This window comes from Gouania willdenowi, chromosome 8 (genome assembly GCF_900634775.1).
Source record: "Gouania willdenowi chromosome 8, fGouWil2.1, whole genome shotgun sequence".
Taxonomy (NCBI): Eukaryota; Metazoa; Chordata; class Actinopteri; order Blenniiformes; family Gobiesocidae; genus Gouania; species Gouania willdenowi.
The window spans coordinates 31,851,536-31,865,904 of NC_041051.1; the positions used below are offsets into that span (position 1 = coordinate 31,851,536).

A 14,369-nucleotide genomic window follows, 5' to 3' on the forward strand; every position below is an offset into this window, starting at 1 on the left:
AAGGAATATTTTTCAGTCATCAATTATCTACAGTGCCATTTTGTAAAATAAATCGTGAGAAAATCATATCGTGAATCCAGTATTGTGAATTGAATCGAATTGTATCGGGAGTTGAGTGAATTGTTACATCCCTAGTACAAAATGATTGTATAACAACATGAATTTAACTGGAGAACCCGTATTACTATTAAATAATGTACTGCCTGTAAGTAAGTATAGATACAGTAATTTTACTGTATAATAAAATAATCAACTATTAAATACATATTAAATAGAAATAACTTCAAATTGAAACTAGGCAAGACCTGTACTCGCAAGGCGAACGCGTATTTGCAAATTGAAAATTGGCACATAGAATTGTCCATGTGGAAAACATCTTATTGTGTGTATTTTGTTGTTGAGTAATGTCCCTTTATGTTGTTATTTTTACTAATTAAATTGAAAGTAATAATGCAGGAAAAACAGAAGACTGACTTTGACCTTAAATATGACCTTGAGCAAAGGTCAAGGCCACACACTGAAAGGAACTGTTGTTCAATGGTACCAGTCTGTGCACTGTATCTCATGTTGATTTTGTGACCCGTACTGATCTTTTTACTGGTAGGTCCAATGAAATAAAATACTCCACTTGAGATGAGCTTTTCATAAATGTAAGCATTTAATTTGTATGATAAATATTCGTAGAGGTATGGAAAATGTTGTTTTTTGACATTGTCCCTATGAGATGACATACGTGTCATTAGTGCTGCATTAATAGTCTCGGAGGAGTTCCACGACAAATGAGTTGCGGAAGAAAAATAATAGCACTCCTACGTTAACAATGTATTTGGGAATTTTCAATTGCAAATCTGAGTCACAAATACAACTATACTTGTACACATGAACGTGTGTCCTGAGTTTTCATTGGTTGTCATGTTTCATTTCAGACTGGGGAGCCAATAGGAAGCCTCGGTGCATATTTCTCCCACCTTATCTCGTTGGAGTTTTTATTGTTTTTCTTTCGCAACTCATTTGTGTTGGAACTCCTCCTAGATTATTAATGCAGCATTAATGACACGTATGTCATCTCATAGGGACAATGTCAAGGATGTGCAGTCAACCTTTTTTGGAGCCAAAATGTCAAGGTCGCGTCAAGAGTCAAACCCCATAATGTTCTATATCTCTACAAATATTTATCGTACAAACTAAATGCTTACATTTATGAAATGCTCATCTCAAGTTGATTATTTTATTTCCTTGGACCAAAGCTGTACGATTTATCACTTGGTCACAAATTGAGGAACAATGCTCAGACTGGTACCATTGAACAACATTTCCTTTCAGCATGTGACCTTGACCCTTGCTCAAGGTCACATTTAAGGTCTGTTTTTCCTGCATTATTACTTTCAATTTAATTAGTAAAAAAAACAACATAAAGGGACATTACTCAACAACAAAATACACAAAATAAGATGTCTTTCACGTGAACATTTCTATTTTCCAATTTTGAATTGGCAAATATGTATTTGCCTTGCGAATACAGGTCTTGTTGAGTTATTTTTGTATCTGTAACTAGTAACACTCGTAAGTTAGTACACTGTAATCATCACTACTGCTAAAAAGTGAACATGTTGGCTCCACCTAGTTTACCAGTAAGACCAGAAAAAGGATAAAACTAATGAACGAGATTAAGCCTTTTTTTGCTAGTGAGCATTTTAGCCTCCATTAACTAAACATACAACTGTATCACTAGTTACTTAGAGACCTTAATCAGTGATTGACAAGTTAGAGTTTTAGCATTCTTATCTAATCTGACGTTTAGTTTGTGTTTGGTTGTAGTTCATACTATTTATTTTTACTACTGTGAAGCACTTTGTGACTACTGTTTGATAAAAGAGCTCTACAAATAAAGTTTACTTACTAAATCACCTCTAAGCTACTTTGTACAGGATACAAAAGAGGTAGACCACTAGAAGTGTGACGATATCTCGATATATCGCGATATTTTTCGGCACGATTGATTATCGATATGCTCCCAATAAGTATCAATTTTTTCCATTTTTTTTTTCAAAACCTTTTCTACTTTTTCACTAAAATGTGCAGGTACGTCTTCACAGAAATTTTGTCACTGTTTGTTGAAGGAATCAATATTTTGTTTACTGGAATATTTCACTATAATGGTGTCACTGGTAAGAAAGACCCTATTTTTTGTTTACATAAAGCACTATTACAGATACTTATTCGTTTACATTGGTATGTTGACACTTATTTTCAGAAATGTTGCACTAAAATAGTGTCACTGTTCATAGAACACTTTTTCAATTTATTGTCTTTCAGAGATATAAAATAAAATTTGGATTTTTTCACCTAATCTTTTTTTTTTCTTGTGATGTCATAGATTATCGCAGATTGATTTGCTCTGGTGGGCCGAACTTGGTCCACGGGCCTTGAGTTTGACACGTGTTCTAGATTGTACATTTAGCTACTAAACGTTGACAGGAACAAATCTATTGTTCATAAATCTGTCAACAAAGGACATAAACGTGTGACTGTGACCTTGTTTTCTGTAAAAATGTCTGAAACAACAATGAATGAAACTCAGTGACTGAACGTTTCCACCTGAGTGTTAAACTGAAATAACCCAGTAAAACTGAGTCTTTGTCCAGTCAGACTGGAACTAAATAGACACTGACTTTTCTCCGTCTGCACAATCTGCTCAGACGGAAGTTTCCACTGCAGTGAAAACTGGCTCCAGATCTGCTGCTTCTCTCTTATTTATGTCAAAGTTGGAGAACTTTGTGTCTGCAGACATGTTGGAATCAAATGAGGTTTATTTAATAAAAAAAAAGGAAAGGACAAATATAATTCATCATGCTCACACTTTCAACTTCATCCAAAATCATGAACACGAGAATGTTTAAAAGGTTTTTCTAGGATTTCTCACAGTGGGACCATCAACGTGTGATTGTTTTATGTTTGTGGTTTGAAGCAGTTTTGTGTGTGTTTTCAGTCATTTTGTGCATTTTTCTGTCATTTTTAAAAAATAATTCTATTGTTATTTGTCATGTTTTTGGAGTCATTTTGTGTATTTTTGTGTGTATGAGTCATTATGTACATTTTTTGTTGTGTTTTTGGAGTAATATGTTGTATTTTTCTTCCGTTTTTTGTGTGTAATTTTTTGCATTTCTATTGTAATGTTGTGGGTTTTTAAAAAAGTGTGTTTTTTGAGTAATTTAATATGTTTTCTGAGCACTTTTTTGTGTTGTATATTTTTGGTGCCATTTTATGTGTTTCTATTGTTGTTTTGCATGTTTGAGTCATTGTGTTTTTTTTTTTTTTTCCATATGGTTTTGGAGTCATTATTATATATATTTTTTTTAATTTTTCTTCTGTTTGGTGTTTTTGTTGTTATTTTGTGTATTTTTTAGGTCATTTTGTGTATTTGTTTCAAAATAAGTCTGAGAGCCACATGTGGCCAGTGAACAAAGCAACTGTAAAGAATAAAAACCCAGACATTATTAAACTTCCAAACAGTACAAAGCAAAATGCTACAACAAAAACAATCCATCAAACTTAATAAGCAAAGAACAAAGGTGAAGCTAAATTATGTGCAAAGGGTAAATTTATATTAATATCTTATCATCACCCATAGAAAACCCTTACCTTACTCAAGAGTTAATCACTCCAAATGATCCAACTTTTAAAGATATTTTTGCAACAATTCAAATGTGTCGATATCAATATCAGTGTCACATCAGAAGTGAAAAACCTTAAAAGAAATGCATTAAACAAAAGAAGCTTTTAATGGAGAAAGGAACTCAGACAGGAACAAGCAGCATGCACGCTTCAACTTCTTCTTCATCTTCTTCTTCTTTTGGCTTTTTTGGGGGGTGAATTCGTGCCCCCTGCTGCCAACCTGCTACACCACAGCTAATTGGCTTTCTGCAGAGATGCATGGTGGTGGCATCATCATTAGATTCAGGATGACAGTGTGTTTTTCTATGAAATTAAGACATTTATCTCTCATAATAAATCTTTGATTTATTGATCAGTGACGTCTAACCTTACAAACTGTCGTCCCGTGCAGCTTTAACCTTTTTAGGCCGGGCAACTGGACTCAAAACGCCCTCACTTTGTTGTTGTTGTTGTTCTTGTTGTGTACACTAGTTAAAATCACTACTCTCTGTTATTCTAGGGGGCAGTATTGAAGTCTCTGACGTAGATTAATTCCATTTACAAATACAAAAACAAATGCGACAAGAATATTTATTGACATCACTGGTATTTACTGCAGTGTCACCACAATCACTGCAGCCTTCACTTGTCTCCTGCTGATCAAACTACAACACTTGGTTTGACAATAAATACTTTTTCATAATTTTAATGATTTTAGTGAGGTTATACGGTATTCAGCAAAAGGAAAACCAAAAAACTGGTATCAGTAACAACGTGGGCTTTTTGAAAATACATGTTATTTTGGTTAATAAATGAGGGCCAGGGTGTGCGATACACAAAAAGAGACTCTGACCCAATGACAAACACAGACTGTGAAAAAAAAGAGAGAAATCAGGAAATAAACAGGCTCAGAATCCGTCATTTTAAAGTTGGACGTAGACTAACTTTAGCATCTTTGCTAGCGTTAGCGTGGAGATTGGTCTGAAATCTTGGTTCATCACCTGCGCCGCACATGCAAACCTGTGGAGTTCCTCAAAGAGGAGGCGTGACCTCTGGCCACAATAACATGAGTGTGAGCCGCTCAGACAGGCCTGGCTCACATTATTCCTGGCACTGCTACTGTTTACACTGCGGCCTGACGCCACCTGTGCAGACTGGGCTGTTTGTAGGTGTGAAAATCACAAATTAACACTCAGCGGAGCAGAAACCATAGCATGGAAAATGTGTGTAGTGTAATAAAGAGTCTCATGTTTGAGGGTTGGGGTGAAAACAGAGAGAAAATGGTCAGAAAACACACTTTGGTGCATGTTTTTACACTAAATGTAACGCACACACTTTCATAAGCACAGCACAGACAGACAGACAGAAGTGAGTGTAACAAAGCTGGAAACGCTTTCATTCATAAATGTCAGTGTTTTTCTTTTAGTGAATAAATAATGTCAGATTTAAATGTAATTTATTTAACTTGTATGAAATTAATGTACATTTTATTATGTTTTCTGTGTATATTTCTGTGGGTTTGTCCCTGTAAACAAAGGATACACTTTAAAGCCATCGTTGAGCCGCTATGAACAGATTCATATAAAGATAATATAAATGTACAAAGTGCTTAAGAATTCTGTTATTTTAAATTATTAATTAGAAGTTTGATAAATGACATTATAGTCTGGATCAATGGAAATCGATGGAAACTCAAACCATCAATCAACATCGGCATTTAAACATTTTTCTTTTTGATAAAAACAATGATTTTCATGTATATTTCTGATACATTTCAGTAATAAAATTATCAAAACATCAAAAACTATTTTTTTCCACTTTTAGGTAGAATGTAACCAGAGGTGAAAGTAATTGTGGGTACTTGTAAATCAGTCATTTTACTTGCTTAAGTATGTTTTAATTTAATTTTAAACAGAATTTTTCTTATTTTACTTGGGTATTTTATGTAGGACTTACTTGTACTCGAGTACAATTTCAATCAAGTAACAGTACTTAATAATGTCTTAAATCGATCGAATGTCCCTGAATTAAAGCAAATTGAATCGTGGCAGATTTTGTGATATTTTCAGATATTATCATACCATCATCCAAATAATTAATAATAACATGTTAATAATGTCATAAAACTGCTGATTTACACCATTAGTAAATTATGTTAAAAATGTCTCCACCTGCTGGACAGACACAGTATTTCTAGTGTTCATAACGGGAAAAGCTCCACTCTATCTTGTAATATATCTATATTTGCTAATTCTGAGGTTACTGTTGCTTTCTCATGTTTTGATATTTAAGATTTTCAAATCAACCTGTAATAAAGTTATTATTTTAACTTCCAGAAAAAAAAAAAAAAATAATTGTCTGCTAGGATAAATAAAATATTCGACTTTTTTTAATGGAAACTGCTGAATTCATGCCACTGTTTGTGTTGATAATATATATTAGATAATAAATAATAGATGGTCTCACAAAGAGGACAGTATCTTTTGTTTTGCAGGTTCTGTGAAAAATAATTGAAATAGATGGACAACAATGTGATCCTGCAAATTACAATCTGTGATTGATAATAATAATAATACTAATAATAATAATAATAATAACAGTAATAATAATAATAATAATAATAATAATAATAATAATCCTATTCCAGAGGGATGAAAAAACGTCAAAATAGAGAAAAAATACAATTATAATCAATTATAAATGAATGTTATTATTTATAATTATATATATGTAAAAATAATAATTTATAAATATACGTATATAAATGTAGAATGATTTAGAATTATATAAATGACAAGTGATTCTTTATATATTTTATATATAATTTAGTATTTTTTTATGTGGAAAAACCCAAATCACAAAAATAAGTCCCAAAGTAAATTTTTACAGAAAATGTATTTATTTTAAAGAAAGTTTGGCTTCAGAAATTTGTGCCTGATTACCTATAAATGTATAAATGATCAATTACAGCAAACATTGAATAAAAATGCGTTTCTATTATTTTCCTGTCTTCCCTCGTACAGTCAAAGTGGTGTAAATGAGTCTGACGATGTGATTGGAGGAGATTAGTGGATTATCTCTAACAGGATTTATGTGTTTATGACTGAAGCTGTTAGTGGGTGGACTTTGTAGACGGACGTAAACATGTTGACCTTAAACTACTGTATGTGCCAGTCTGTAGCAGGTCTCTTTAGAAAAATATATATTTTCATTTCAAAAAAAATATTTCCTGGCTACATAAAAGATATACTGTAAATCAATTATTAAGGCTCCCAGTTTAAGAACAAATCAATCAGTAGAGGATTTAACCTTTTCAGCCCGAGACCCCCAAAATGAAGGCACCAGAGACCAGAATAATAGTCCTTTGTTCTATGAATCTGTGATAACCATTTATTTATTTATAAGAATAATATCCACTGTTATCCAGGAAGTTTATTAGTATTATTTGTGCCATAGTATATAGTCATCTTAAAGATCATAATACTTGTTTTAATACGAAATAAAAATAGGTTGAAAATGCTGGAAAAGATGGTGAAATGGGATTTAAAGAAAAAAAAACACATATATTGGTTGAAAGTTGCAAATTAGAGTAGACAAAAACAGAGTGAAAAAGTGGTTAAAAAAAAGGTTCAATGTGTCAATATTGGCTTAAAAGTAGCAGAAAAAAGAAGGAAAAATCTATTTAAACTGGCAAATAATGGGTATGACAAATTGGGAATTTGGTTAAATTGTCAAAAATAAGCATGAAATATAATGAACAGAGGTTTAAAGTGACAATAACGGGTCGCGAAGTAGTGGAAAAATATGGCAAGAAAAAGTGATGAAAATAGGTTAAAATATGTTGAGTTTGGTGGTTGCAGAAAAAAAAGCAAATTTTGGGCTCAAATTGTAAAAAAAATTAAAAATTATTTTTAAAAAAAACTATTCTTAGTTTCTTGCAGGCATCTGGCGAGCCCAAATGGGGTACCGACCCCAAGGTTGAGAACCCTTGATTGACTGTGATGAATTGGACCTTTGGCTGAACTTGAATTTTCTTTTTCTTCACATTTATGATTTTCCTGATTTGAACTGTTATTATTAAGTGTCTCCATTCATGAGTATTTCCTCTTCGTCACCTCCCAGTCCTCCTTTGCACTTGCCCAAATATAAACTCACTTTCCTGGCTCACAGTCAAGTTGACATGGGAGGAGTCTGGTCAGTGTTGCCAGATTGGGTGGTTTTCTGGCCACTTGGGTTATTTTTGTTTACGTCAGGTGGGAAAAAAATAGATTGGGTGGGTGATTAAAATTTGGGCTGCTTTTGACCACATTTGTTAAGTTTTTAATATTGTGAAAACATCTCTCTTTAATAAATAAATAGCCTAAATAAATACATAAACAAATAATTGACGTGAGTTGTATCTAATCTGCATCTTTTCCTTTTCTTTTTTTTTCTCCAATAGGCATAAATTCCTTTGGCAACGTAACCGTAACGACAGTAGCTGCACTGAATTTGAAGCGGGGGGCCTAGCTAAGACTCCAAAAACACACAAAATGAACAAAAAAATATGCAAAATAAACAACAAAAATACACAAAGAAAACATACAACAATCCTGAAAAATACACAAAAAGGACAATAAAAACAAAAAAAATACTCCAAAGATAAACCAAATGACAATGAATAAAAGACAAAATGAAAGCTAAAACACACAAAAATGACTCAAAAAATACATAACAACAAAAATACACTTAACTTTCCTGTTATAGATGCTCAGATTGGTCATCATTCTGACATGAATGTTGTTAATGTGGCCCTTGGATCAGAAAATCACATTTTTGTGGTCCCAAAAAGAGGTATATCGTAAACTAACACCACTTTACTGTTTTCAGAAGAAAGAAAACTGAAACGAAGCCTTTATTTCACTTCATTAACTGAAAACACTTATATATTTTTTAAATACAACCCATTAATTTCATTCATGTTTATCAATTTACTTTAACACAAGATTCATTGTACTTGTATTAAAGGTTTGTCATGTAAATGTGATGTGAAGGATTGATTGAAATGTATTATTTGTATCTTTTATTTATTTACATTTCACCTTGAGAAATCAATTTCTGCACCCCTCCAATAGATGGCGCCTCAGGCGACTGCCTGGTTTGCCTATGCCCAGATCCGGCCCTGGTTGGGGTGGTTTGATTCATCCATGTAATAGTGACTGTAAATAGTTCAAGTTCTCAACATTGTTTATGTTAATTGAAAGACGCTGATTCTGTGTAAAGGAAAGATGATTTTTACGTCACCTTATCTTATTTGCACTGTGACTGATTCTGGTAACTGTAGCCTACGTATTCTACGTCATTCGCTCGTTGAATTAAAAACTAGTTGTTCGTGGTTTTGTGTGTTCGGAATGTCAATCAGCTGCTGTGCGGACAGGTCGTTGTGCGTCTTTCAGTACCACAGGTGTGGAAAGCGGCGAGGAGAAAAAAAAGAGGAGAGAGGCGCTCTGTAAGTGCATCATTTTTATTAGTTTTAAATTGTCTCACATGTAGTCCTCCTACAAGTCATTTGTGATGTAATAATGAAATGTATTAGGCCTACACGGCCTAAAAGTGCACCTTTTTATGTGCAGTTGGCATTATTACTAATCTGAGCCTGGCGCTAGGATGCTATTTGTGTTGCCTTACTGCACTCTTTGGTTGCACTTTGCAAAAACCTAGTTATCTATCATTAATATGTGGTTATTTGGTGCGGATATGAAGCTCTGGGTGTTTTTTCTATTGCATGTGTAATGATTTTGCAGGTTTTCGAGGATGTCTGGCAACTTGTTGGTTTGGGTTGGTTTTTATTGGAATGGGCGTGTTCTAAAATGTGATTGGGCTGTAAACTGTCAATCTGATCTGGCAACGCTGCATAGGAGGAGTCTGACAGTCTGAGTTCAGCTCAGGACAAGCTGAAGGACAACAAGCAGGAAGAAGAAAAACAGCTGAAAACAGGAAGACACTCGAGCACTTCTGGACTTTCTATTCTGCAGAAAAGGTGAGAATCTGTTGATTATTTCTCTTTTTTACTGCATTTCACTGCATTTTACAGTCAGATGGGCTTGAACCAAACAGGCCTCAGCTACAACTGCTGCACTCACTGTTTGTGTTGCACAAACACATGAAGCCATTTTTACCCCTGCATTTATTCATATCACTGAATCTAGATTTTTGACAGTATGAAGCCTTTAAAACAGAGTTTAGAACTAAAACTGTCAATGTTCTGCTACAAAAAGGCCAAAACAACAGCAGAAGAAATACAAAAAGGGAGAAATTGACTTCCTTTTTGAAAATAACAACAACCAGAACTTGACTTTAAACAACATCTTGAAAAACAAGATCAGTACTTTTTAAAATTTCTAAAAAATAATAATAAAAAAAACTAAGGAGAAAATGTTTTTTTTCCAAATATTGTCCATGCACTGCTTTAAGCAGAAACTGAAGATATTTTTATTTCATAATAAAATAAATAAATAAAAAATAAGCCTTTATCATTCTAAATAATTTCATTAAATCTTTTTAACACCATAGAGAACAAAACATATTTACTACATTTCTTTTATTTAAAGCAGCATAGCCAGTTGTATTTCCAGAAGATAATGCGAGTGAGGAGGCAGCTGCTGACCCACGTCACATTAGCATTAGCCTAACATTAATATTAGCATTACCATAAAAATGAACCTAGCATTACTCTAACATTAACATTAGCTTATCATTACCATTAGCTTAATAAAAAAAATTAACCCAGTATTAGCCAAGCATTGACTTAGTATTAACATTAAATTTAGCATTAGCTTAACCTAGGATTAACATTCACATTAGCCTAGCATTAACATTAATTCAACATTAGCCTAGCTTTAACATTGTATTAGCATTAACATTAGCTTTTCATTAACATAAGCATAGCTTTAACATTAGCATCGACCTAACATTAAAAAAGACATTAGATTAGCATTGAACTTGAATTACCATTACTCTAGCAATAGCTTTAACTTTACCACTGACCTAGCATTACATTAACATTAACCTAAGATTAACATTAGCCTAGCAATAGCATTAACCTAATAATAGCATTAACCAAGCATTAGCCAGGGATTAACGTTAACTTAGCAATGGCATTAACATGAATTAAGCATTAACCTAACATGAGCCGAACAGTAGCATTAGCCTAGCATCAACACTAACCTAGCATTAACCTAGCAATAGCATTAATTGAGCGTTAACATTAACTTAGCAATAGCATTAACATCAGCATTGGCCTAGCTAGCATAACCCTAACAGTAACATTATCCTAGCATTAGCATTAACCTTACATTAGCACTAACCTAGCATTAGCGTTGACTTAGCTATAGCATTAACTAAATATTATCATTAGCCTAGCATCAGCATTATATGCATCCTCAGTAATTTGTCAAAAAAAGCCTGAGTTTTGTTTGTTTACCTTAGATCTATAACAATGATGTGATAACGTAGAGCAGTCGTAAACGTATAAATCGTCTCCTCTACAGATGTCTTTGTCTCCTGCGGCTTTCGCAGCTCGTCGAGTCATTGCTGCTGCTTCACACGGAAAAGAAGGAGGAGGTGAAGTCACATGATGATGATGATGGTTCTACACTTTAAGAAAATATGTTTTTGTGTCAAGAAAATCACTGAGCTTTCTATACAGTAAAACGTTCAGTGACAGATATCTGAGATAACTATATTAAATTATCTATTTACTAATTTAAGTCATTTGCAATTTTGGGTCCAAAATCACGTTTAATGTCAAACTCGAGGCCCGCAGGCCAGATCTGGCCCATCAGAGCCTCCACTTCGGCCTGAGGGAGAATTTAGTTCAAATAAAAATTGCAGAGAAAACATGAATCATGATTTATAATCACTGTATAATTGAGTTTTATATATATATATATATCAGTCTCTCCAAATTCACAAATTAAATGAAAAGGTACCTGTAGTGAAACATCAAAAGCTAAATTTTTTTGGGGTTATTTGCTTTAAATGTTTTCCTTTAGAGCAGCAAGGAGTTAGTTTAACCTGCGGTGTTGTGACACAATCTGTTACCAGACTAAATGGTGATTCCAATGTAATAAAGTGTTTCACTGTAAATGTTAATGTAAATATATACTTGTATTCTTGCAAAATACATTTTCAATATTTTTTTTTAAACGACACCATTTTGGATTCATGGTGGATGATGTTTGGAAAATAAAATAATTTTCTCTCAAAAACTGGCTTAGCTTCTATGCTAACAATTCGAGACAATTCAAAAATGAAATTTTTAAACATCAGTTTTTCTCTCATGGAGCCAAGAAAACATTATTAAAAACAAACTACCAACATCTCCTTGTCTAGATGCAAGATGTGTATTTTTCCAGATTTTCATCTTAATAACTAAATTCTTGACAGCCGTTTGAAATTTTACCTTTAAACGCTAACATTTATTTAAATTTAAGCAATTTCCCCCTGGGATTAATAAAGGAATTCTGATTCTGATAACAGCTGCTGCCTCGCACACAGGTGACTGACTTTACTTAGTTAATTTGGTAAAGATTGTGAGTTTGAATCCTGCCTTTCCCTTTTCCCACAGCGAGAACCTGGAAGATCCTCTCCTTCGTGGTGGCCTTACCTGGTGTCGCCGTCTGCATCGCAAATGCGTACATGAAGTCCAAGGCTCACTCTCATGATCAGCCCGAGTTCGTGCCCTTCACGCACCTGCGTATTCGCACCAAGGTGAGTTGCTCGCAGTTTTTTTTCGGACACGTAAAGACAATAAATATTTAAAAACTAAGGATGCACCAATCGATCGGCACCGATTCCCCTGATTTTGGGGGATCGGCGATCGGCCGATACTTGCATATGAAACCGATCATTTCCGCTGTTCTTATCTACCTTGGCAAAGGTCTTAAAGTCAGCCATTGTCCCCCATAGGCGGAACAACAAAAGAAGAACCAACCTAAAGTCTCAAAAGTTTGGGACCATTTCAATGAAAACGTAGACTGTACTACGCACCTGAGCTAGAACTAACATCTGTGACATGAAACAGTATACACTGTTTTATTTGTATAGTGTCTACATTATATTATCAATTGTATTTCTTTGAATGAATTTGGGAAAACTGTCATAACTTTTGACCACTGGGGGAGGGGAGGGGGGGACAGGTCTGCAGTTAGTTGTCAGGCTTTTTCGGTGCACTCCTAATCAAAACTCTCTGTTGCTTTAGAGATTCCCATGGGGCGATGGAAATCACACGCTGTTCCACAACTCACACACCAACCCTCTCCCTGATGGATACGAGGAGTCTCACCACTGAGGGGATCCGTCGTTCCCATCCCGTACCTGACTGCATGAGTCCAACTCCCGTCTGCTGAATTCATAATGAAAAGATTTACCGTCAAACGGTGCATCCAGACTGGAATAAAAACCACTTTAAGTTTAAAACACTGGGGTGTACAGACTCTTTTTCTTTTCTTTTATCTCACATTATGTACTTCTTTTGCTACAATTTCTTTCTGTATTTTTGGGGGTCACATTTCATTCATCCTCAGATTAAAACACTATTGTTTTTTATCCTCAGTTTTAAACAAGTATCATTTAAACTTGCAAAGACTTTGTTCTCATCTAAAGTTTAGGTTAATTTTCAAATCTGGAATTTTACATTATCTTTACAACATCATGTAAGAAAATACAAGAAGTCTGCTGTTTGACTCATAAATAAGTCAATGCTACTCTGAATAAATTAAATACAAAGCTTTATCCCCTTCAGATGAAACAGCACCGATTGGCTGAAATCTACAAAATGACGACGCCCACATATGAAGTGACTCCAAAGACAAAAAGTTATATTATTCAGCTGTAGAGCCATCGTCTAAAGCAGGGGTTCTCAACCTTTGGGGTCGCAAGACACTGGGAGGGGGTCACCAGATGCCTTCAAGAAACTATTTTTTTAAACAATTAAACCCCATTTTTGCTTATTTTTTACCATTTTTCAGGAACCACACTTAACTTGCCATATTTTAACCTTTTTTCATCACTTTTTCTTGCCATATTTTTGCACCTTTTAATGCATTTTTGCTACATTACTCACATTTCTGACACTTCTCCATCAAATGTCACTGCTTTTTCTGCACATTTTTTCTAATTTCAAGACATTTTCCAGTTTAAACTAATTGTTCCTACTTTTTAAATGACATCATCCGAAACCCTTCTCCCCCAATTTCTGCCAGTTTTAAGCAACTATTGACACTTTGAACTTGCCTGTTTTTGGCCACTCTGCAACTTTTAACCAATTTCTGCGGTTTTTAAAATCCCATTTCACCACCTTTTGGATTTACATATTTAAGATGATTTTATGCTCGGGTGCAAATAATTTTAACTTGTCCATCAAATTTCAATGCCTTTTGTGCACATTTTTTCCACTTTCAAGATATTTTCAGCACTTATAAACCCTTTTCACCCACCTAATGTTGCATATGTTGACCCATTACTGCCACTTTTAACCTCTTTTCACCATATTACATGCTTTCTTAAGATGACTATAAACTATGGCTCAATTAAATACTAAACTTCCTGGATAACAGTAGATATTATTCAGATGAATAAATAAATGTGATTATCACAGATTCATAGAACAATGGACCATCATTTTGCTAATTTTGAGGATGGACCACAAAAAGCTCTTCCCTTTATTCCTCCTT

At 34.0% G+C, this 14,369-nt stretch overlaps 1 protein-coding gene across 1 annotated transcript; it reads left to right on the forward strand.

Annotated features, from left to right (window-relative positions):
* The first annotated feature begins 9,524 nt into the window (after nucleotides 1-9,524).
* Nucleotides 9,525-13,115, forward strand: cox6a2 (cytochrome c oxidase subunit 6A2). The gene is made up of 4 exons (XM_028455717.1): nucleotides 9,525-9,673; nucleotides 11,184-11,256; nucleotides 12,263-12,405; nucleotides 12,896-13,115. The coding sequence occupies exons 2-4, from the start codon at nucleotides 11,184-11,186 to the stop codon at nucleotides 12,983-12,985; spliced, it is 306 nt and encodes a 101-aa protein (XP_028311518.1). The 5' UTR covers nucleotides 9,525-9,673; the 3' UTR covers nucleotides 12,986-13,115.
* The last annotated feature ends 1,254 nt before the right edge of the window (nucleotides 13,116-14,369 follow it).

Excerpts from the sequence above, each read along its gene's own strand:
- cox6a2 (XM_028455717.1), top strand. The coding sequence starts at position 11,184 with ATGTCTTTGTCTCCTGCGGCTTTCGCAGCTCGTCGAGTCATTGCTGCT. Across the intron at positions 11,257-12,262 it reads ACACGGAAAAGAAGGAGGAG|CGAGAACCTGGAAGATCCTC; the intron begins GTGAAGTCACAT and ends CTTTTCCCACAG. Across the intron at positions 12,406-12,895 it reads ACCTGCGTATTCGCACCAAG|AGATTCCCATGGGGCGATGG; the intron begins GTGAGTTGCTCG and ends CTGTTGCTTTAG.